Here is a 24,752-nt window from a genome sequence, read left to right on the forward strand (position 1 = left end):
AAGCCTCTATTGATCGTTGGAGGATAAAAAAAAAGCCAAATAAATAAATAAATAAAAATTGGAAGTATGTAATTATAAATACAATAGCTATTTAACTCAAAATTATAAGGTAAGTAATACACATACAGTCCGCATAAACAGTGTCTTACTATATTAATTGTGCAATACTGCATGTTTCAAATGAAATGAAGAGCAATGTATATACTGTCTACTGTAAAAGTTTACACCACAATAATGTTTGATTATGCAATGACAGTAGTGTTAGTGTTTGTCTGCATTAAAAGAGGAATATGATATTGTACACAATATAGTAAAACAGTGTAACATGTTAACATAATATACGATAACATAGAACAGTATAATATAGTACAGAATATCAAATATAAGGTGAAATGTAGTGATATAGTAAAACATAGCATATAGTAGTACAGCAATAAAGCATAGAATATAGTATATTAAGTATTGTATAATATATAGTATACTCAAATTTATATATCACAAATATACATAAACATATACAGTATAATATATAACAAATAAATATCACATTAACTTCGTGTTTTCATTCTATTATGCTTCCTCTTTGTCTTGCATGGTATGGTGTGTTTCATTTTGTTTAAATAGATATTTTTAGTCTGGCATGTCCAGTGTCAGATGTTGTTAATGGCAGAATAAAATCTTATCAAACCAAATCTGTGACGCCTATTGAGCAACAGTTGAAACTGTTAAATGGGTAAGCAAAATAGACGTTAAAAGGCACCCAAAAAAATTAATTAAAAATCAAGTGTTGCAAAGATAAGAACACAATATTAAAATAGGTAGTACAAATTACCTAAAAAATGCACCCATAACAGAACACAAAAGCAAAATCATGGGTTTTAACTTAACATTCGATTATTTGTGAAAATCTTTCCAAGTGATATTATGACCTCTGTTAAACAGCAACTTAATGTCTTTCAATATCCACACAGATTCCCCTTCATTACATATTTTATTAACTTACAACACAGGCCTTGCATGCAAGAAGACAGTAAACCACACAAAAATACATTTATAAACTTTTTTATTAGAGCTCTTGTAAATATGATCTTTACCACAAACCCACATAAAAAGAAGAGAGCTGATCTTGCAGCTCCAAAGGAATAAAAAATGCATTCATAATCAAATTTGTAGAGAGCAGCCTATAAAAATAGTGGTACAGTGACACAGACAGTCTGTTTTACAAACTAAGCTTTTAAAAAATATTTTTTCATATTTTATTCAATATCTTAGAAGTGTCTTCTTGTGATAAAAATGCTTCCTGCGTGATCTCAGTTGAAAATATGCAAATAACACTGGCAGTAGATGAAACAAGAATTTGGTCCACATTTTCAGTATTCTTACAGACCTTTTAATTGTGATTTGTGCTGTAATAATTGTTCCCGTTCAGTGATTTGAGTTCTCCTCTGCTGCTGGCTTGCTGTTTCTCTGAATGGCCCAGTGCCAGTAGGGTCAGCAGTGAAGTCATGCGGGTTTAGGAGAGAGGGCACGTTTTCTTCTTCTTCGGGCGCGAGACATTGGTTGCTTTGGTGATGGCATCCATGAGCATTTTGGAGATACACTGTGGAGCCTCTTCTGAAGATTCACGGCAACAGCGGCGGACAGCTGGAGGAGCAGTCTTCTTTGATGAACACAGTGTTCCTGAGGTTTCCTTCAGCTGATTTCATGAGAAAAAAGGACAGGTGGATGAGAAATAGCATTAGAAAATCATAATTTTGAGTTAATAGCTCTTAAATTTTCATTTAGAAATATTACACTTAAAGTTTTTCCAGCCCAGTCTTCTGATTGGCTAGAGATTTAACTCACCTTTTGCTCCAAACAGCTGGTCTTGTCTTGGTCAGGCAGGGGGCAGCATTGGGTCATGAAGATCTTCAGAGGGAAACCAACAGGGAACCTGTAACACAGCGACATCCTCACTATGTTTCTAACTTCACATTGTTCACAGATTGTGCGCATAGGTTTGGAACATGACAATAAGATATATTTCAGCATATTAAGCTGCTTGAGATTCATTTATTTTCTAGAAATTGCACTTAGGCCAAACAAAAAAAAAAACACCACAGACACCACACACAGTCTTTACACAACTTGTGTAAAAACAAAAGATTCTAGTAAAAGCAGAAGTACTCATTCAGCTTATTTACTCAAGTAAAAGTAAAAAAAAATACAGGTTCTGAAATGTACTTAAAATATAAAAGTAAAAAGTAGAACTCTGAAGGACTGTCATGTCTTTTACGTCTTTTTTGTCTTGTTGCATGTTTTATGTCCTGTTACCTTTTGTTCACATTGTTTTTCATCTTGTTGAGTCTTTTACATCTTCTAGATCTTGATATTTTTGTCTGGTTATGTGTTTTAATGTTTGTCACATCTTGTTAAATTTTTTTGTCTTGTTACGTCTTTTATATCTTGTTATTTCTCTTACATCTTTTTTGTCTTGTTACATTTTGTTAAGTCTCATTACATGTTTTAAGTAAAAAAGAGTAAGAAGGTTTGAAAATGTAAAGAGGATAAATAACCAATATTTGTGTTAAAATGTAGGGTGTAAAACTAAAAAGTTGTTGGAAAAATAAATACTCAAGTACAGTACTGATACCTGAAAACTCTACTCGAGTAAAGTATCAAAGTATTTGTAGTTTGTTATTTCCCACCTCTGAAGAGGATGAAGAAGACAGACAGAGACACAGATTAAAGGATAGATGTGGGAGGTACTCTCTTACTTCTTTTTGATGATCTTGTGAGTCTCACAGATTTTGTTAAGTGACGGTTCCTCAGCAGCAGAACTCATATTATAATGTGGGTCAGGAGAAATGTTTTGGAAACAGCTGAATCGATCATTTGCTCCATTATCCGTGGAACAACATTGGAAATCCACCTGTTCGCCCGTCTTACCCACGCAAAACCTGTCAAGCTCGTCACGCCACTAAAATATAAAAGGAGAAAACATGAGAAGGTACCAAAAGGGCTAAATTAAGCAAAAACATTTATGTTTGTAGGTTTCCTGTTTTACCTTCTGATCAGCACAGTTGAGCACATCCTGCTTCTTCTTGCAGCACTGTTTGAATCCCTTTTCTATGCGATTAACGGTCTTTGCCTGACGAGCCAGGAGTTCGTAGCCTACACCTGGCAGGCACTTGACAGTGTAGAGGGGGCGGAGCTTCTGGTTGAGACACAGCGAGTCGATGGCATCAGCAGTTGGTCGTCCAGGAGGAAAGTTGATGTCAGCTTTTTGGGAGGCAGATGGTTTCTTGGCCTTCTTTCTTTTGTTTCCTGTGACGCTGTAAGGAGTCACCACTCTCCTGTAAAGTATGAGGCATAAATGTGTTTTGCAATGTGAGGTTCCTGAATAATACTTCTCCTCTTGCTTCTTTTCACATCACTTTGTTTTATTTGTCTTTAACAGATAAGTTTGGTGTTGCTCTATCTTTGTCTCGTTGTCTTCAAATTCAACGAAAAGACCAAAATCACTGTTTTCCTTTTAGACCAAGGTTGCTCTGTATTTTACAGTTCACTGATAAGACATAAAAAGATTATGTGTTATCAGTACACTGTCACATAACATGACCCAGACGGACACACAGCCTCGTCATTCATCTGAATGCTCTACTCCATTGATGCAGTGGGGGTTTCAATGCTGAGGGCTCTGGCAAAAAAAACACAGTGTTGTCATGAAGCAGAAAAAGTTGAGCCTCGGTCAAATTTTGTCGGTCTACAATGCAACACGATCCAGCAAATAGATGTGTTGGTCAATCAAATGTTCTGTTGAACAATATACAATGATTGCTCCTATAATAACTCTAAAGAGCAGTAAAATCCATCCTCATGATATATTATAAACCACTGTGGACTGTTTTGGTGTCTGATAAGCCTTCAAACTTACGGATCATACTTTACTGGACTTCCTTGATCATGTCTTGTTGTTGTCACCGGTGACTGAACTGCTCACCAACGCAGCCCGGTGCATATTTAGCCTCATTTCCAGTACATGTTAGGACTCCACACAACATTTTTTTTTTTGTTATCCATTACAGCTAGTACCTGTCACCTGGTACTTTTTTGGTGTCATTGCAGTCGAGGTTCTGTTCAAGCTGAGTTGATACTAAAAGGTGGCATGAAAAAACTGCAGACCATTAATTGGTTGTTAATTTGTAGTTAATATTATATGGTTTAAATTACAAAAATAATTGTAAATTTTTTTAAATAATTATTTTCAATATTTTACAAACCATTATGGTCTTTAACAGAAGTAATTAATTTGACTTTTACAGCTTACAAATAATCTCAAGAAAGAAACACATCACAAATCAAACAGATTTCAGTGCATCTCTTTATTTTTTTAATATATATTCATATTTTTAACTGTCTCAGAGATCTTGGCCAGTGTTGAGACTGTGTAAGTCCAGGCAGCATCTGAGATCTGACGTAGGGCAGTTAAACTGGACCTGGAGGTAAATAAATGATAAAAATAGAACCATTGTAGTGACCTTTTGCAGGTTTTAAATTGTGCAACGTTTGGTCTGTACAATAAAAGCAAATGCTTAAAATTTGAACGTATAATACGCACTTAAGTAACACTTTTTTAAACATGTTAAAGAGGAGAACACTGCTATTCACCTGCTTTTAGGTTTTATGCACTGGTGTTAAAATGTGTCAGCATGTTTCACAGTTTAACAGCTTTGAGATAAAATGTACTGTTAACTTGTGTTAATTTGAAAAAACAACCTTCTGATTCTGAGATGGCCTAAGAGATGAAGCCACTGACAGCGCCCCAACATCTTTAGATTATTGTCTGTGAGTGAATGGCCCTGAAGTCTCATGTCTCTGGTGAGGACAGTGGCATTCATGATTCTGAGAACACAGATATGAACTATTCCGTGGTTTGAGAACATCTTTGTGAATCTGAGTTAGACTTTTCTTAGCACCTTTCTTAAGAACAAATTTAAGAAAGAAGATATTGGTGAATGAGGCCCAATGTTGCCAGCCACATTCTTTAAAGCATCTGTTCAACATATTAAAAGCTACTATAGAAACTTCTGGAGACCTTTATTATCATTCTTGAATCTAACTGATTTATAGGATCTTAATGATGCGACTTAAGTAAGACTTGATCGTCAGCATCAACATTTTTATTGGTGTTCATTTGATTTATTTCCCTGCATACCTCTGGCAAGTGTTGGGATCAAAGTTGAAGCTGGCACTAGAGGGAAGCAGTGGCATCGGCACATCCTCTGTTGGCTCGTAGTTTGGGTTTGGAGCGTTGTTGTGGAAGCAGTTCAGCCTGTCACTGCCTCTCTGTCTGCAACACTCATAAAGACGATCCTTTACCGATGAGTCCTCCTCACAGAAGGATTCGACTGACAGCTTCCACTGTAGTAGGCACATAAAAATAACAGACAGTCAAGGTGAATTAAATCCTTTAATGCAGACATAATGTCTGCGTGCCTGAGGCCGTATACTGAGTGAATGCAACACCTGCAATTATGTAGAACATCAAAAATGAAAAACAAACAAGGTAAGAGGAAGGCGATAAGATTAAAGTAATGCTTTATTCACTGAAGAATTTGAGACAGGTTTGTTGACTGCTCCACTGGTGCTCATGCCAAGGCCTGTCTGTTATGTCAAGCTGGGCTGCATATAATGGGCTTTATCAACTGGAAACGCCCAAGGCCCAAGGACTTTGTTTTAGAAATGCAAGCACGATCATCTCTGAAATGTGAGGAATGTTTCATACCCTTTTTGTATCTGGGGCAATACAAAAACATGCAAAAAAGACTGTGTTTGGTTTGGGTATATGACACCAGGATTACTACACGACAGCCTCAGTTAGTATGAATATAAACTTATAAACGTTGGAAATAACATGACATCTATAAGAGTCCTCCTCCACATGACGTTTTAAACATTTAATAACAGGAAATCATGATGGTTTGGGATCCAATTTTGTCTCCTCAGTGCATAATATTATGTTTTCATTATGTTCCGCTTCTTGAGAAAGTAACTGTGTTTAGACAAATGAGAAGAAAACCATAAATAACTATAAGAGTACACTCAGTCGAGTACAGAACTCTGCTGGGCAACAGATTTTTACGTGAAGCACCTACTGCAAAGCCCCCACAACTGCCAGATGCAACTCGTGGAGATTTGCAATGTTTTGAATAAATTTTTTGGATTGAGTAATATAGTGAAAGTTTTCTAATCTAGATGTACGCCACGTTTTCAGTCAAGTCTTCTGAATTACTAATTAGAATAACAATATAATAGATATAGAAATCTACATTTTTGGAGAAACTCAGAAAAGCTGAAAGTTGGTAGAGCATTTTTACTCTAGCAGTTGTTGATCACTTGGCCAAGGAGTGAGGAGTCAGCAGTCGGTATACGAGAGTCAGTAACAAAAGTTTTTAAGGGTTTTTCAAAACTTGTGTATCACTGCAACCACAAGAGCAGCATACAGTCAAAAATGTGCACAGAAAATATTAAGCTGATAGGTCCAATAGTATGCAAGATTAACTGCAGAACTGTCACTTGCACAACCAAATGCATGATCCCTTCCAGACATAACAAAGAGGAATAAACGAAGAGGATGAGAATTAGGGCAGGATGACGCAAACTATCACATCACACACACACGCAAACACACATCCTCATTTTCTATTTATAAAGAGAGACAATTGCTGATTCGGCTCTAGGAGGTGTTGTGAAAACTCACCGCCTGTGTGGCGCAACACAGTGTCACTTCTCTTCCCCATGTGTCATTCCCGTTGCAGCATGTGCTAAACCAGGCCTCGGCATTATTGACAGCACTGGCCCTCCGCCTCTGCTGGCCAAAACCAGAGGCAGGAAAGTAAGAACTGGAGTAGGTGGGACGACGGTCTCCATGGAGACAGATGGCTTCAAGATTGTCAGAGGATGGCCGAGCAAGGGGGAACTGAACAGGATAGTCCAGGATGGGAGGACCACCAAAAGAACGGGGCCCGAAACTTGGATGACCTGAGAGCAAAGGATGGGAATCATATGATTATTCGACTCTTGTACAGTAGGATATACAAATGAAGAAAAACTGGAAAAAGAAAGTAAAATGGATACGAACGGCCTCTAGGTTTCAAGACTCCTGGTCTGGAAATCCCTGAAGGAATAAAGACTGTATTATTAAACAGCACTTTTCAAGTGTTTTCTTTATATTTGGGGAAGTAAGGCAGAAAAGATGAGGAAGAAAGAGACAGCAAGAGACAGAAGCAATAGCAGACACTGAATGTAGGTAGATGCTTACCTGTCTCACTCAGGGTGTCATACTGTTCGTCTGGAGACATCACCTGCCCTATGAACTCTATTAACACAAAACAACAAACAAAGGACGATGGTTAGGAGTTAGGTTGTTGTATGATTCATTATGTCAGGCAGTCAATGTGACAAATGATTCGAGTGGACACGCAGCTATGTCAAAACAAGGTCATAACAACAGATAAAAAAGACAAGCAGTACCCTTGGTATCGAAGAGCGTTGACAAGTCCACCTCTCTCTGCAACACTGGTGAAGCTGGTTGTTGCATCTCTGAAAGACATGAACTATTTATTAAAAAAAAAAATAAGAACATTCAACAGAGTCTTAAATACTAGGGCTGCTCAATTAATCAAAATATTATCAAAATCGCAGTATGGCTGAGTACAATATCCAAATCACAGAAGCTGCAATTTTTTGATACAGATACCCAAAGAGATGCCTTTAGATGCCTTATTCCTACTAATGGTGAATCATTTTGCAATTCCAATATCTGTCACAATTTGATTTTCAGAATCAGTTAAGTTAGATGAAAACACAGTTATGAATATTATCTTACATTTCTGCCATACTCTGCCAATAGATCCTTGTCTCACACTTGACTTTTAAAGGGGATGTCTAGCAGTTTAGTACATCACCATAAATAAATAGATTAGAATAAGAGCTCCGGAGCTCCAGAAGACATCACACAGTCATTTTTCAAAGGTTAAGTAGCACTCTCTGAGACGAGCAAACTGAGTTTCATGAGTAAAATCAGTGGAGAGCTCCTTAAACCTAAATCTCAAACTCAAGTCCCAACGTTAAAGTAGCCTCTGGAAGCAATCAGAGCTGGCCAAATGCCACTCTGAAGAGCTGAGATTCTAACTGGTCCTTGCACAGATACTGCACTAGTATGTGAACACACACACACCTTGCATGATTTTGTCAAGGTCAAAGGTGACATCGCGCTGCTCAAAGTCATGCTCATCTGGAAAAGATGGAGAGAAAGAGAGAGAGAGGAAGAGAGGAAGAGAGAGAGAGAGGGAGGCAGAAAGCCAGACAAAGTTATGAAACATTGCTTCTCATTAATGCAAAAACTATACTAAGAGACGGCCAGTGGTGGAAGAAGTATTCCTTTGTTTACGGTAAAGCTGCAACGATTACTTGAGTAATCTATCAGTCGACTGAAATAAAATTAGTTGCCAACTATTTCAATTATAAATTAACTGTTTCAGTCATTTTTCAAGGTAAAAATGTCAAACATTTGCTTAAGTGTAAGAATTTGCTGCTTTTCTTTGTCATTTATGACAGCAAATGAAGAGTTTTTTGGATCTTGGATTGTTTGCTGGACAAAAGAAACAATCTGAAGATGTCAGTTTTCCAATTTCTGGACATTTTATAGACTAAACAATTAACAGATTAATTGTGAAAATAATTAGCAGATTGATCAGTAATGAAAGTAACCGTAGTTGCACCACAAAATAAAAAATACATATTTTTCCCCTGGCTTGTTTAGTTATTTATCCAGTTAGAGTTTTATTGGTGTGAGTTGCAGAGTGTTGGCGATATCAATACAGATGTCTGGCTCCTCTCCAATACAATAGAGCTAAATGGCACAAGTCCTGTGATGCTCAAAGTGCCAAAATATGCATTTGAAAAATTCAAAACCAGCATCTCTTTCCAGAAATCACGACACAGTTACTCAAGACAATCCACAGACCTTGTTGCGAGCAGTTTAATATACGAACTAGAAGGAAACTAGTCCTGGACAAATAAAGTAGTTCCTGAAACGACTAACAACAAAGTCTGAGGATTATCTTGAGTACACACATGCAGATGTGTGTAATGGCTCAGCTTTTTCAAAACTTTGAGCACCACAAACTGAGGGCCATTTAGTCCCAAAATACAGCTGATATCTACAAAACTTTGCAACTCACACCAAAAAAATCCAGATGGATAAACAGCACTAGAGACCAAGGGAAAAATATGTATTTTTGATTTTGATGGGTGAACTGTCCCTTTAAATATTACACATAATAGGATATATTGTTAGAAATTGTAATTTTGTTGTTTGGTTGAGATAGAGCTAGTTTTCAGTATTTGCATTCAATTTGTTAATAAACTACAACACCGCCTCATACTCTATTACCTCACATTTATTTACAAAGTAGCTGTCACAATAAGCATGTACATGTAACAAATATTTAGGTTAAGCATAACTGAAAACTGTACTTAAGTAAGTAAATAAGTAATTGTACTTAGTTACATTTGTTGCACCACTGGAGACATCAGAACAGACATGTAAATTAAAGTCTTTTAAAGTGTATTTGCTGCAGGATTATTGTCAGTAGGTTCACAGGCGACATAAACACACTTCTATCAGCTCAGGCGAACAAAAATGGAGTCTGGCTCTCAGCCAAGAAGCAAACGCAACATTTTCTAAGAACAACAAAGAGGGGAATAACAACCACACAGTACCAACCTTTGGATGCTGAGCTCAGTAAAAACAACACAAACGCGGTGGAGCAGAGCAGAACCCGAGAGGACCCCTTTGCAGACCTCATGTTGTCTGTCCTGTCCTGTCCTGTCCCGTACTGTTTGTGCTGACTGTCCTCGCAGAGAGAGAGAGAGCAGAGGCCGCCCAGGAAAACACGCTGCTCGGCTCTGCAGGGCAGCGCTCAGACGGAGCCGGTAATTGGTTCAACAGACGCTGCTGCGCTGTCCGTCTGCAACAAACCCGAGCAAACAGTTTTTATGGTGGTTGTGAGGTTTCAGGGGGGCTGAGGCGAAGAGAAGGAGAGAGGGAGGGTAAGAGTTTTTCAACATGACTCATAAATGATCCGTCCAGGGTGCTGCTGTGTTATGGTGCTCATATATGGGAAATTAGGATTAAGTCTAAAGAAAAAGATGATGTGGACGTGTGTGGACATGACTTCTCTTAAAATAATTAACTCGTCAGTCATTTCCCTGTTATTAGTTATTACTATGGTTATCACATTTTTTACTGAGCCAACCAGCAGTTGTTGCTGAAACAAACAAGTCTGGGCTGCAAAGTAATTACTGGACTAATTTTATTTCATTTGTCCAGGGCCTTATCTAGCTTTTTGGGGGGGCCCTAGGTGAAATGGGGGTTTTTTTGGGGGAGGGGGCCCCTACTTTTTGAAACTTTAGTGGAGGGGATTCCAAGTCCTCTAAAGTGGTTCATGGACATGCGTTTAACATTTAATAAATTGCATCTGGCGAACTAAATGGAAAGGAGGCTAGATCTGTGAAAATCCCTTGTATCTCAAATCCAAATCTCAATTTACAAGTTGACCCCAGCCATTTAAAAAATTAGAAGGGCAAGAAACGGCCCTGATTATGTCACACAGGTAATGACAAATAAATTATTTACACTTTATCAAATACTTCTTATACATAGCAGACCTTTACAGACAGTAATATTTAAAAAGTTAAATGCATTTATGCACATGGTGTCCTCCGATATCCAATCTAAAAAAAAAAGTACATATGTGTAAAAGTCTGTTCATTTCAAAGCAACAAAATTAATCATATAATAAATGTACCAGTTTGATGGGGAAAAAAGATCCTGTTCCTTCTGAAGGCCGTTCTGAATTTTTTCTATGGCCCACAAGAAAACCAGTCTGCAAATCAGGCTGGAATGTGTGATATGATAAGACTAAGATACATATCTCTGAGCTCCCTTAAGGGCATCTGATCAATAGACTATATGATCTGAACCAGTGTTGGTACGTCTTTTAGGTGCTGTGGTTCACTACACATGGATTACTCTGCACCTGCCATTTGCTCAGTCACACCTCACGTTGTTCAGTGGGCTGGTGTGCTAACAACAAGCCTCAAAATTTGACAACGCTAAAGAGACATGAAGTTGATTGTGAAAAGCTCAGTTTTTAGAGCAAAACAGACGGAAGTATTTATTGACTTTGTCAGCTGCAACAAGCAATAAACAGCTGTGTTTATTGTGCAATGGGTGTGTTTTTGTTATGAAAGAATTCCAATGTGAAGAGGCACTACAAGTTAAATCATGGTTAGTTTTCCTGAGGGTTCAGAGGAATTTATCACGTAACTATATACTGTAAGAGTTATTTTAGCAATTAATTGAGAAAGATCCCCCAGTGATTAAGTCCTGCTGTAAATTATTTTAATGAAAAACATTCTCAAAATATTGTTTTAGTGTCTCAAAATGAAAACGTAGACATCAAATCATTATTTTGATTCAATTTCTCGTTATTCTGAGATTATTTTGGGATGCTAATGCTTATTTTGAGATAGTAGCACATTTTTTTTGAGACACTAAGTCATTACAATGTGTTACAGAATCTTTTTTTCATCACATTGGCAGAAATGTGCTTCCATACAGAGCAGCAGAGCCTGGCATATCCTGTCTCAAGTCTAGGTTAATGTAAGTATAGTTAATGCATTTTGTTTAACCGTCCCAGACCTGTTTGTCTTTCAAAGTTCACACCCATGTTTATAACACAGGCTTTCTGCTAAATATTATTCCACCCTGACTGACAGACTGAGCTGAATCTGTAATACGTAAACTGAACTTGATGTCAGATATCAGTGGAATGCTCCTTTAAATACTTGAAAAAAGATAGATGGGAGTTTTTAGTTTTTTTTTAGTACAGAGCTGAAAAACTGATGTCTCAACAAGAGGAATACGGAATTAGAAAATAAAAGCACTATCAGGATAATTCTTTTAGTTACCTCGATTTTAAATAGTCTCCATCTTGAACACTGCACTTGATATTTCTTGTTTGTTTTGGCCTTAAATTCCTTGTAATCTCACCCTGAGTTTGAGTCCAGGGTTATCCTGGCCTCACAAATTCCAGTCTAAGAGACAGACCGTGACCTCCGCACAACCCCTCCCACCATTTTCTCATAAAAAAAGACAAATTAGACCAGAGAAGAACTCCCTGTGCAGCTGCAGATTGTACTTTAATGGGTTTCCATGGTTTGCTCGCTATAGGCCACAATTTAAGCATATTCACACAGGATTATCGTGCATCTGCTGCTGCTCTGCCCACAGCTCTTTCCCATCGTATACAGTAGATATCAGGATCAAAGTTTTCAGTTTGTGGCTGTGAGTGATGGGGGTCCGGAAACTGTTCAGAAGTGTTTGTCCCGGGTAAAAATTCCCCCGAGAGGTCAGAGAGCAAGGAATGGCAAACAAACCCAGGCGGGGCTGCAGCGCACTCCCTCTCATACCCATACTGGAGAAAGAAGGCTGCTTTTTGTCAAGAAAGTGTTGTGACAATTTACTGAAACAGATTTAGCAGTTTTTTAAAGGCTGTAAGACTGCTGAAACCTGTTTTTTATGCTCAAAATATGAGCAAGAGTTGGCAGTACTGTTTGATTACATTGACTGTGGCCAGTTTATAGTTTCTAGTCAACTCAAGTGAGATCAATTCCATGTCTCCTTGGACTTTACCAGCCAGTTTCTTTTCACAAAAGAAAAAGTCAAAACTCTAGGTACTCTATACTCTATGTATGTTCTACTACTATGTAGAACAACTTAACTGTTGGTCCACCATGTTTTCAGCTTATGGCCTTCATCAGGTTCATCATGAAACACATTACAAACAACATTTAAAGTTCTACAAGGAACTTTCTTATTGTGTTGATGTTGGAAGCCCTTAAGGACAAATGTGGGAGTGTTTCCACTTCCATAACCCCAAAACATAACATTAAGAATAAAAATTATCTGAAGAAAAATCTCCTGCAGTTCTGGTCTGTTTGCCAACCCAGTGGCAGGAATTCATAATATACACTCAACAAAAATATAACCGCAACATTTTTGGTTTGGCTCTCATTTTTCATGAGTTGAAGTAAAAAGTATATATCTAAGACTGCTCCTGTGCACACAAAAGGTTTATTTCTCTCAAACGTTGTTCACAAACATGTTAAAATCCATGCTAGTGAGCACTTCTCCTTTGCCAAACATCACCCATTTAGCCTTTGACTAGACATTCAGCAAAGGGCCACAGGTGGGAATCGAATATATGACCACTGCTGAGGGCTGATAGCCTCTGTGCATGGGCCACCAGAGCACCCACAACCACGCTGCTTAAATCAGCATCTCTATATACCAGCTGTCGGGTGGATGGATTATCAAAGGGGAAGTCCTCCCTGACATGGACTTACACACATTTGTGAACAAAATTTGACAGAAGTCATCCTTTTGTGTGAGCAGAGGAAGTCTTAGATCTTCAACTCATGAAAAATGGAAGCAAAAATGAAAAAAGTGTTTATGTTTTTGTTGAATGTAATGAATGTTGTTGTATGTTTAAATACATAAAGTGTTTAATGATGACCCTGATTAAGGCCACAAGCCAAAACACATTGGTCTAACAATAAAGTTGTCACACATTACAAATGTTTAAGTAAGAGTTTTACCTTCTTTAGACTTTTTGTCTCTGCAAGGGAAGAAAATTAAGTTGTGCCAGAAACCAAGTCTCTGCTTCTTCATAAGAAAAAGAGAAGAAACCACAGGAGAGGATTACTGTGGGTGTAATAGTTGCCACCAGTGGGAAAATGCCAATTAAATAAACAGAGTTCCACTGTAGCTGTCCTCTGTTCAGCATGAAAGAAGAACATGTTTACCTGATGTCTTTCCAAACTAAAACTGAGATATGAAAGCACAAATCACAGCAATCTGGAAGTTGTTTAGAGAGCTGATTTTTAACAAACAACCGCACACAGAAGAAGATAAAAGCACTAGTCGTTTTCTAACATGACGTGAGGTTCGTGTAGCATCACATCTTTGTGGCTTTTTGTCATATTTACCACATCCAATTGACTCAGAGAATGTTAATTCGCTTCCTCTTTACTTGGTTAGCAACAGTTTCTGTCTATGACAACCCGATGTCAACTTTCCATTTCCAGTCTGCTGAGAGGTCATCCACAGTGACTAATATTTCCTCTGTGTTACATGCTGCAGCTGCAGCTCTACTGTGGTGCTGGAACTGTCTGGATATTCTTCAATATGTTACGTAGAATGATTACATATCACTTCAGAGCTATTTCTATTATAAATAAACTGTTATTGCTGTTTTTATTACCACTTTCAGTATCACAGCTTAACAGGAAATTTCCTTCTATTCGTGTCTCGGTCTTACACAACTGTTTATATTACATGTTTTTTTTTCCATGAGAAAGTTAGACAAATAAAGTTACCACGTCTGCTTGGTATCACAGTTTCAGCAGTTTATTAAGAGATTTACAAGGAATTATCTTGATTATGATCTCAGCCATTCCAGGAACAGGGAGGACTACATCCCGACATACAGTACTTAATGCTGAAACCTCTCATCATCTCCTCTTTACTCATGGCTTTATTCAAAGAGATGAAGAGAAAACAAAACATACGCATGTTAATCTGAGAGAGAGAAAGGACAAGTTTGCACACACAGGAAGAGACGTCTACTGTATCCCCACATTTTTTTTTAATTGAATGTTTTTTCTACATTTAATGCAACATCTTTTTCGAAGCTCAAAAGATATAAAAGCCTGTAAGGATTTATTCAAACACAAAGGATAAAATCTTAGAGGTACTGCTGCTTCATGGGATTAATTATTAATCGATCTGTGACAACATCAAACCTGAGGAGAAACATTTCTCTGAAGACATACAGAGACAAAGAGGCAGGTCGTCTCTTGTTCTTTGGGAGTGTTTAACACACACATATCATACTCAGCCCTAATTGGACAGCTGGTTTGTGAGGGTTGCCATGGTGAGGATGGCGGGGGTCATCATATAGTTTACTGACATTTGATGAATCTGATGTCTTCCAATTGTTCATGTTTTGTAGGGAATACTTGTTATGTAATATATTAACCCTCCGATATCTAACACTGAAATGATTCTGATTAATTAGAGATTACAACTTAACTCTTTACATGGCCATTAAATAAGGTTATCCAATGAAATGTGAGCAAAGAATTTAATCAGAAAAAAAGTTTTTTATATGCACAAAGTAATCTAAAATCACAAAAAGCTCCAAGGCACTCTCTTTAAAACAAATAAAATACCTTTGTGGTCACAGCATGGTCAGAGACTCCGTGACAAAGGCTTGCGTGCTGAATGGCATCAGGGTTTGTTTATTTTGAGGTCCAACATGACCATGCTGTGAGAATAAAGGCATTTTAATTATTTGTAAAGAGATTGCCTTGGAGGGTTTTTTTTTTTTTTTTCAAACAAATGTTCAGGTAGTAGAGGCACTCCTACCTAAACATTGTTTGATGGCTCTGCTCATTTTGAAGCATTTATTTAACCAGAAGTACAACAGAAGAATAAGTGTTTCTGCAGTTTTCAAGATGGACCCACATCATGTCCTGGCAACAATATTTGTGTATCTGCTGTTCTTTCTAATTCAGCAATAATCTCAGCAGCACATATTTCTCTTGCAATATTTAAACATGGAGAGAGGGAAGGACGACCTTTACAGCTCATCAACAAACACCCCTCACTTAATGTTAATGTGGGCCAATCATGCACAGAACAGATATATTTATTCTAACTAGAGAGAAAAAACGTTTATATTGGCTTTAAGGCGCAAATATTTTCCTATTGAACAGATTGTCAAAGGTTCTCAACCCAACTGAAAATTCCTTCTGATCTGACTGGATTGGACCAGTCTTTCCTGATTAAGGTGGTTACATGAGGCAGTTTTAATCTGTTTGGGCTGTTATTGTATATATTATATTAGACGCATGCTCAACCAACTGAGCTACAGTAGCTTTAATTCTACAGATAGTGAGTGTTTTATACTCTGTCCTGCCTCTTTGAATCTGTATGTCTGACTGCATAGGTGTGACACACAGTAACTGTAGAGGCAGAATCACAACAGTACATCCTGAGAGAAAATGAATCCCACTGACAATGTACTGTCAAAGAACAACAAAATGCATGTATCCCTGGAATCATCAAAATAGTTTTAAGCTATCAAAATATTGAAATTTAGTTTTGACACAATCTACAAAATAAGCTCTGCTGGGTCTCATATAATACTTAACACGCTAAGATTAATGTGCTTTTCTCATTTATTTTCATTATTAGAAAAATAGATTCTGTCACAAAGTAATAATGAGACTTAAAATAATGTACGACTGTGTGTTTGCCTATTGTAGGGAATCATCAGTGAGTGGTCCCCGGCAGCAGCTCTGCCTCGGAGGCGAACAGCTCCTTGTAGAGTGGAGGGAACAGAGAGTGAGCAGTGAGCGGGTAACGCTGACTGAACCAGCGCAGCTTCTCCATGTGCAGACTGCACAGTGAACGCAACACTGCCATCCTCTGGTACAGCTGCAGGGAGGACACAGGACACACATTCAGACCACAGTGAGGGACATACAGGTCAGATCGGAATAATATGTTTGCTTTTTCATCAGCTTTTAACCAATCAGAGGACTGTTATATAGTGAGATATGTACCTTGTGCATTAGACTTTCTTGGTTGTCTCGGTGGAGGATGTGTGAGAGTCCAAACTCGACGCTTCTTTGCACTCGCTGAACTTTGCCTCTGTCCTCCAGACATGGACGATCTGCTCAGAAAGACAAAAAAGCAAAGAATAAGTCTTTAAAAAAAAAAAAAAAAAAAAAGATTCACTTTACCAGACACGGTAAGTCACCCAAGTCCCAAGTCAAGGTAGATAAATTTTATTTGTTGATTTTGTGGTCTGTCCTCTCCCAGGTCCTAGGCTGTGAACATGCGACATCTATTGCATAGCTGTCCATTCTGGGAAGTGGATCCCTACTTTGTGGCTCTCCTTGAGGTTTCTTTCTTTATTCGTTTCAGGATCTACAGGACAGTGGGTGTTGCGCACTGTACAGATTGTAAAGCTCCCTGAGGCAAATTGTGATTTGTAATACTGGGTTATATAAATAACATTTGATTTGACTTGACTTGGTAAGTCCCAAGTCATATACCTTGAGTTTTGTGTCCTAAACAATTCATAATGTGCATTTCAGTAAATGTAAAGCCATTTTAACAAAATAGCTTCGACTTGCTGTTCTTTGTGCAACTTCAAATGTCAAACAAAGTTGGAACTTGTCCGAAATTTTTAACCCACACATTCTGCATACCGTATTTTATTTTCTCAACAACCATGGCATAGCTTTTGTATGTGAACAGAAGCATCATTGGTATATTTTCCACCTGAAGCTCAGTGACATAGTGTTAGATCTTCATGATTCTGTCCTGCCACTTTGGTTCAAATGAAGTGGATCTGGGGAATTAAGACTTGCTGGGATTGAACAGAATTAACATAAGTAAATTCAGGAAATGAAGGGAAATTACTTGAATCATGGCACAGTTTAAATTACATGCTTTTTAATTTTTGGCCTTGGTATAAAACTATCAAATATTTTCAAGTCAAGATGCTCAAGTCCAAATGAAGTCACGAGTCATTGCTGTTAACATCTTAGTGGAGTTGCAAGTCTTTTTTAATTTTTGTCAAGTACAGTAACAAGTCTTTAAATCTGTGACTCTAGTCTACACGTCTGTACCTTACCACAGACTCAAATCACTCTACATATGTGTGAATGGTCCTGGTTCACTGTGTGGTCTGTTAATATGACCATGACCATTACCAGCCACTAGGGGGCAGAGAGACTACTAGTGTGGTAGTGAGTGAATGAATGAATGAATGAATAAATGAATGAATAAAATCACACGGCAGAATGAGATGATGCTAAAAGCATGAACTGTACTTGTAAACAAGTTTCTGATATATGCCTACTGAAAGCTCAAGATTGTCTTTAAAAAAGTGAATATTTCAGGAATTATTTAGGAATGAAAATTACATGTGTTTACAAAGAGCTACACTGACCAGATATAGTCATACAGAACCATCAGTATTCATCTAAAAATGTAGATTGTGTAAAATGATGGAAAATCTAGACTTAAATGGATGATGGAGAGTAAAAAGTTTAAAATATGTTGTTCATCTGCTGGTGACCAAATGTGTCCTCCCTATTATTTATGGTCCAAAACCTGAGGACAAAAATTCAACATAATTGAGAGACAGGTGAGTTGATCTTACCTGTGTTGATCAGCACCAGAGCACTGAAGAGAGCAATCTGGTGCTCAGTGAGCTTCAGAGCACACATACCATGAGCAAAGTCAAACACTGCTGTGATTAAATCACCACATGCTGCAAGAAAAAGAAACCACAGAGTGTTGACAAACCACCATATTTATATATCTCACAAATGGTTTCAGAACTGCCTGTGTGCCTCAGGTAAGAAGCAGTGTGTGGAGAGATCCTCACCCAAAGACTTGAAGATTTCAGCTCCTGCAAACTTCCCGTCAAAGAAGACCGTGTTGTTGTCTGTGTTGAAGTAGCGACTCATCCTGACCAGAACCACCTCCATGGAGCCTGAGAGAAGAAAGGAAGAAAGGGGATAAATTAAAAAGCAACCCCATCATCATTCTTTTCTGGGTTTTTCCAAATGGAAACTTGCACTCAGCCGTTAGCAAAAAGTGGTGACAAAGGTTGAAGTGTTGTTGCCCGATTCCCTCCTTCAGCCTAGGCGGTTTATATGTAGCAGCACCATCATGCCGAAACCCAAGTCAGGTCACATTGGAAAATGTTTTCATGAGGGCTTGAAAACACAGCATTTTGATGCTAAAACATAAGTACTTCAACCAAAATATGATTGTTTGGTTTTGAATTCACAAGAAACGCTACTGGGAAGCTACAGAATGATATGATAACTTCAAAAAAAGACAAAAAAAATAATAGACTTAACCTTTACAAGATGAGAAAAGAGAGATTTAAAGGGGTAGGGGAATGTTTGAAGTGGGGTTGGATGGGGTACTTGTCCATAGTCAGTGTATCATCTACAGTAGATGGAGGTCGGCATGCCCCCAGTTTGGGGAAACAGCATGGAAGCTAGGCAATGAACTGCTGTTAGGGTGACCAGGTGTCCTACTTTTATGTGGGACTGCACAGCATTTTCACCCTTTGTCCCATTGGTTCTATTTTTCAAAAGTCCTAACACTCAAGGACAGACACCTTTCTAAAACCCTGCTTTTATCTTTTGGCTGTGAAGAAAGCAGGACAGACTGTCTTTAAGGGCCTGTCAAGGGCAGGTTGACAGATTTAGCAGATATGATGAATCTACCACGAAAAAAAGGAAATGCAGCTAAATCAGATACTAACAAACTACTTATTTCTTGTACATCCTGTGCCACTGAATCAACTAGAGAACAAAGATGTTACAAGCGAAGGGACAGAAGAGTAATGCTTATATTTTAACATAAAAAATTTAGATTACCTGTCAACATTGGTAATGTGTCCCACATGACACACAAACATGCTATTTGTCCTGCTTTTGTTTTGTTGGGAACTGCTGTCGACGGGTTTGGCAGAAAAAAGGATTTTAACCATTTTAAAAAAGAAGGTCCCTGAAGGTCCCTTCTCCTAAGTGACAGGTCAACTCACCAGTCTTCAGGAGCGCGATCTGGTCGTTCTGGCTGAGTGAACGGAAGCCTGGGATGTGTTTTGCAAACTCCACCACGTACTGCACGGCATCAGTCAGTCGAATGGCACAGTGCTGCCACATCTCATCCACTGTCTGAAGCCGAGAGTAAGACAAAGGAAAAAAAGATTGCAGATTGAGTTTATTTCTAACAAGTCCTTTTGTAACATAACATTCAAATCTAGATATCAACTCCCCTTTCTGTCCTTACCATTCAGTCAGCTGCTCTTTCTTGTAATTTAGAATATCAAGTTTCTGTATTTCATCTCTTTATTTACTATAATTAGATATTATGGCATATGTGCTGCTGAAAAGCAGTTTTTGGAGAATCAACAAAGTCATTAACTTTAAATTGAACATCCTGTGTGATCAAAGAGGGAAAAGAAGAGGAGGGGGAAATGATGAAACACTGTCTTTCAGTTTTGTCTTTGATGAATCAAAAGTACCCTCAGCCACAAGCGATCTGAAATGGCATGTTTTGTTTTGAGACTTCCTGGGTAAGGTCACACAAATGCAAAAGGAAGCCTGAGAACCAAAAAACACAGCCGTCAGATTACTTTGCTCTGGTAGGCTTGGATCTCCTCTCTGCAGAACAGTTTCCATCTGAGACCCTGCAGCTCCTCCACTCTGTACTGGCTGGTCTCTCTGTGGGAGCGCACAATGCTGGCACACAACTCATCTGGAAAAAACAGAAACACTCTTAAATATCAAAAATACAACACACTTAGGCCCTGATCAGACTTGGTATTAATATGTGTCCTGAGTGATCCGGGCACAAGTGGACAGCTACAGATGTAAAATAGCCCCAGTGTTTATTTGCATATAGAGCAGGGAAGTGAGATCTGATCACAGGTGGTCACTCAAGACACATCTGGAGACACACTGTAATGCCAGATGGGAACTCAAATACTCTGAGCTGTCCACTTGTGATCGGATCACCCAGAATGTATTATAACACCAGGTCTGAACAGGCTCACTGTGCTGTCTGCTCACCTATGTTTCTCAGAGAGTGAGGATAGAGGCTGTAAGGATCCTCCAGAGGGTTGTAGGGATGAAGCGTCATCAGATCGTGAGACGGCGGTCTGGAGTCAAATCCTTACATGAAGAATAGAGACAACAGAAAAAAAATGAGGCATAAGTGGAGGAGGATGAAATAATGTGCACACGGTGAAGTGTACACACACTAAAGGGCCTCACCTCTTATGTCAGGGTGTCCACAGTTGTCCCCCCTCCCCTGGGATCTCGATGTGGGGGAGACAGCGGAGCCTCTGTAGATCATACCTGCCACCTGTGACTCATTTGGGGAGCACACCAGGTAAGGGTGGACATCAGTGGTGTAGGACAGCACCTCGCTGTCTCCGGGGAAAGAGTAGGCCATGGGCTGTAGGAGCTGTGGGGAGCGGTCTTGACGGGCCTTGGTGGGGTAGGACAGGACAGACTGAGCGTCTCCCTGAAGCTGCTGCTGCTGCTGCTGCTGCTGTCGGTGCCTCTCCACTTCAGCAATCAGAGAGTCCCGCTGGCGTTTGGACATCCGTCCAAACTTCACCGCTGTGGCGGACACAAAATGAACATTAGAAGATAAACAAATGCTGTGAGTGAAGAATATAGTTTGTCCGTCTGTCAGTGTCTTTGTGTCTCACCATCTCTGCTCATGCCCTGTGCCAAGCACTTCTGCAGACGGCAGTGTTGACAGCGGTTGCGGCTGGCCCGATCGATCTGACAGTTGCTCTGCCTGGAGCAGGAGTAGGATACAGTCGGCAGCTGGCTGCGCCGGAAAAAGCCCTGAGGGGTTAAAAAAGCCCATCAAGAAACAGGAGCCGTTTCTCAATATGCGTTCTTCTCTGTACTTCCGTTCTTGTGTACGTGAGAAACGTCATCAGTCTCACTCCAAGTACTGTTCCAATTCAAAAGTCCGCATCTCGCCAAGTACAGTCAAATACCCGCATGTGTTCTTGCCCCGCCCGTTTTATCGAGGATGCATCGAGTGGTGATTTGTGTGGACTTGGGGCAGCCACGTATCCCAGAATGCATTTCGCAGCAACAATGGCAGAGCAGAGGACCCACAACTTTAAGTTACAAGTGTCTAAATACTACTGTTTTAGTACCATGGAATGCAATTTTAAGATTATTTTATGCGAGAATGTAGACATTAAAACTTCAAATCTGTGGTCGATTCATCACGATAGCGCGTAGTTTAAAATTTGCTCCGACGTTTTCGGAGATGTGTCGTCCTGCTAACGGGACGGCCAGCTGGCAAGATGACCGGGCTGTTAGCATTCATGTTACCCCGCTAAAAACAGCCTTATCCCGACATGACGTTTTGAAATTGGCCGCTGGCTCTGATATCTCTATTGTAGTAAAACGAGACGTAATTCTTTTTCCGCACATTTAAACCAAAAGATACAGGGTTGTGTTTTATTTCATATTTCGTTTTATTTCAAATATACATTAATGGTGAAAATAACTGGAAGTGGGTAAGCCAGGATGAGCTGAGATGGTGACATCATCAAGTACGCTACTGTCCCAATAGCAGAATGACCGTCCTGTGTCCTCCCGTCCTCGAGAGACTGGACTCCCAGATCGAACTTGTTAAGTCATCCAAGTCCGTAAGTCCGAACTCGGCGTACTTGGTGAGACAGATATCAATATTGACTTTTTAAAAGCATCCATTAAAATATATATTTTAAGAGGGGACAGTACAGGTGAAAACATTTTTTTTTCATGCCCTGATTTTGGGCTACTTTGCTTCTTTCAGACTAGTAGAAGGGAAAGGTCCAAAATACACATTTCAGTGTTAATTTTAGTTCTGGAAATTACAATACAATACATGTTTTTAATGGCCATTTTCTCCAAATGAGATTTTTCTCATACTCCAGACAGAAATTTCCCCTTCAGTAGCACTTTCATACACTAAACTTCCCAGTTTTATTCCTATCCATATGAAGGTTTTTACAGAGGGGTTTATTCATATATTATTCACGGCCTGATTTAAATGGCATTTCATTTTAAAAACATGGCAAATGTATATTTTTTACAATGGCTGTTTATGATGGCATTTTCTGATTTATGGAGAAATAAAAAGAGAAATCCAGAATTCCTCCTGTAATATACTTTGATTTTAATGTATTGAGGAAATGAAACAAGAATTTTGGCATTAGAGGCATGTGTTCACATTTCTGTTCTGGAAATGTATGCAAATTACTGCATATTTAATAAATAATTCCTCATTTGCATATCTAAACATGAAATTTCAGAGAAGTTGTAATACAAAAATATTTGTCTTAATGTAAATAATGAACTGGGAAAGTTTCATGGTGATATCTAGGCTACTTGCTAAAATTTGTACACCCTAATTTGAAGCATTTCACCTTAAGTTGTGACCGAGATATGTAACTACACTTCAGCTGAAAAATAAACTTGCCAGAGCTCTCTGATGAACCATGTAACAATGACATTATTTCAAAATTACCTCAAACATATGTTGAACATTTCTGTGCTTACCGGTTTTGTAGGTGAAATAAACTTTGCAGATACCAAAAAAAATCTGCATTATTTAAATTTTGGTAAATATGTTTATTTGTGTTCTTGCTCAGAGATAAATGAAAAGATTGATGCCACTCTCATGTCTGCATGTTCAGAGCTTAGCTCCCTCTCAGGAGGAAACAACTAGCCTGGCTCCAGCAAATAACAGAGACTCCAATAAGTAAGACCTGGTCCAGGAATAGAAACACACGACCCTCTATAAAAGCACAATGTGACATTTTAAGATTTAGGTTTCTGTACAGGTTAAAGCTACAAGATATGACGTGTTTGTTACTGGGTTTTGGAAAGGCTGGTAGAAGATTTTTTTTTTACCTTTAGGGGCTAACCCTAATCTCACAGATAGTTTGAATGTGAAAATGTTTTTATGCTAAGCTAAGCTACCAGACTGCTACAGTAGCTGAATCTTTGTATTGACTGGACAGACATGAGAATGATATCAATTTTCTCATCAAACTCTTTGCAAGTCAACAAAGCCTATTTAGCAAAATGCTGAACTGACTAACACTGACATGTCATATGTGTGTTTGTACAAAAATTATGTGTTAATGCTGTCATCTTACCTTGCAGCCCTCACAAGTGATGACTCCATAATGAACTCCAGAGGACTTATCACCACAGATCTTGCAGGGGATAACTTCAATCTGGGCTGAACACACACAGAGAAATAAGAGCAGGCATGTTAACGTTTTCAAATGCAGCCCTTTTCTGTTTTTCTCCACACATGTGCCAGTTCATAGCTGCTCAGGTAACAAAGCAAGAGGGACAACACAATTGAAACGCGCATGCAAGCAAACATTGCAAGCAAACACTGCAGGCAAATTTGAAGTTTGTACTGAAGAAAACTAATCACACCGATTGACATATCACTGTGAAGACTTAAACTATAATTTGCAGTAGTTCAGTGGTAGTTTAAATACATTCAAATATCACTACCCTATTCAGTAGTTAACTACTTTTGTCATGTATTTTAGGTAGATAATTTTAAACTATATATTCATAGTGGCTTTATTATGGTTTTTGTGCCATGCATTTAATGAGAATCATCTACTATTTTATTAAAATTAGCTGTGGTTTGCGACCAAGATATAGATATATACTTTATTGTCCCCATGGGGAAATTTTACTTGGGACAAAGCTGGACCTGTCAATGTGTCTCAAATACAACAAATATTCAAGAAATTTAGCATTTTTGCTCCATATCCTCTCATTAAAACGCATCATTGAGCTCCCCAAGTGAGGAATTGTCCCTAAATCAAACACACCTACACCTATTCAGTCTCTGTTCATCTGTACCTCCATGTAGCAATATGAAGTTTGGATGTATTTGAACTACTTTTTAAGTTTGATCAAATTCGTTAGAGTAATTATGGTTTAACTGCTTTTCTTTGTGAAGCAGCTGATAATTTTAAAGTAGT

At 38.6% G+C, this 24,752-nt stretch overlaps 2 protein-coding genes across 2 annotated transcripts in view; both read right to left on the reverse strand.

Moving 5' to 3' along the window:
- Positions 1-1,046: 1,046 nt before the first annotated feature.
- On the reverse strand, positions 1,047-10,028 carry ecm1b (extracellular matrix protein 1b). Its single transcript, XM_084726823.1, has 11 exons — positions 9,773-10,028; positions 8,222-8,278; positions 7,516-7,584; positions 7,304-7,360; positions 7,124-7,159; positions 6,743-7,023; positions 5,198-5,403; positions 3,047-3,335; positions 2,757-2,959; positions 1,846-1,933; positions 1,047-1,696 (listed from the first exon to the last, which is right to left on the reverse strand). Exons 1-11 carry the CDS (start codon positions 9,852-9,854, stop codon positions 1,514-1,516), a joined length of 1,551 nt encoding a protein of 516 aa, XP_084582949.1. The 5' UTR covers positions 9,855-10,028; the 3' UTR covers positions 1,047-1,513.
- A 5,487-nt stretch (positions 10,029-15,515) lies between these two features.
- Positions 15,516-24,752, reverse strand: part of rorc (RAR-related orphan receptor C) — a 33,411-nt gene continuing 24,174 nt past the window's right edge. The window contains exons 3-12 of the mRNA XM_084726824.1: positions 23,898-23,983; positions 21,435-21,576; positions 20,992-21,342; positions 20,788-20,889; positions 20,352-20,473; positions 19,758-19,890; positions 18,582-18,689; positions 18,354-18,464; positions 16,744-16,853; positions 15,516-16,615 (exon numbers count right to left, since the gene is read on the reverse strand). Of these exons, the coding sequence (XP_084582950.1) occupies positions 16,451-16,615; positions 16,744-16,853; positions 18,354-18,464; positions 18,582-18,689; positions 19,758-19,890; positions 20,352-20,473; positions 20,788-20,889; positions 20,992-21,342; positions 21,435-21,576; positions 23,898-23,983 (1,430 nt within the window). The 3' untranslated portion in view covers positions 15,516-16,450. The remainder of the gene's footprint in view (positions 16,616-16,743; positions 16,854-18,353; positions 18,465-18,581; positions 18,690-19,757; positions 19,891-20,351; positions 20,474-20,787; positions 20,890-20,991; positions 21,343-21,434; positions 21,577-23,897; positions 23,984-24,752) is intronic.

The sequence above is a fragment of the Lutjanus erythropterus genome, chromosome 9 (assembly GCF_056507025.1).
Source record: "Lutjanus erythropterus isolate fLutEry1 chromosome 9, fLutEry1.hap2, whole genome shotgun sequence".
Lineage (NCBI taxonomy): Eukaryota > Metazoa > Chordata > Actinopteri > Lutjaniformes > Lutjanidae > Lutjanus > Lutjanus erythropterus.

What these genes read in the sequence shown, in the direction of transcription:
- ecm1b (XM_084726823.1), bottom strand. Translation starts at nt 9,854, where the DNA reads ATGAGGTCTGCAAAGGGGTCCTCTCGGGTTCTGCTCTGCTCCACCGCG. An exon ending in CCTTGACAAAATCATGCAAG is followed by an intron (nt 7,585 to 8,221) that starts GTGTGTGTGTGT and finishes CATGTCTTTCAG; the next exon opens with AGATGCAACAACCAGCTTCA. An exon ending in GATCCCAACACTTGCCAGAG is followed by an intron (nt 3,336 to 5,197) that starts GTATGCAGGGAA and finishes CATACTTTACAG; the next exon opens with GAGAGTGGTGACTCCTTACA.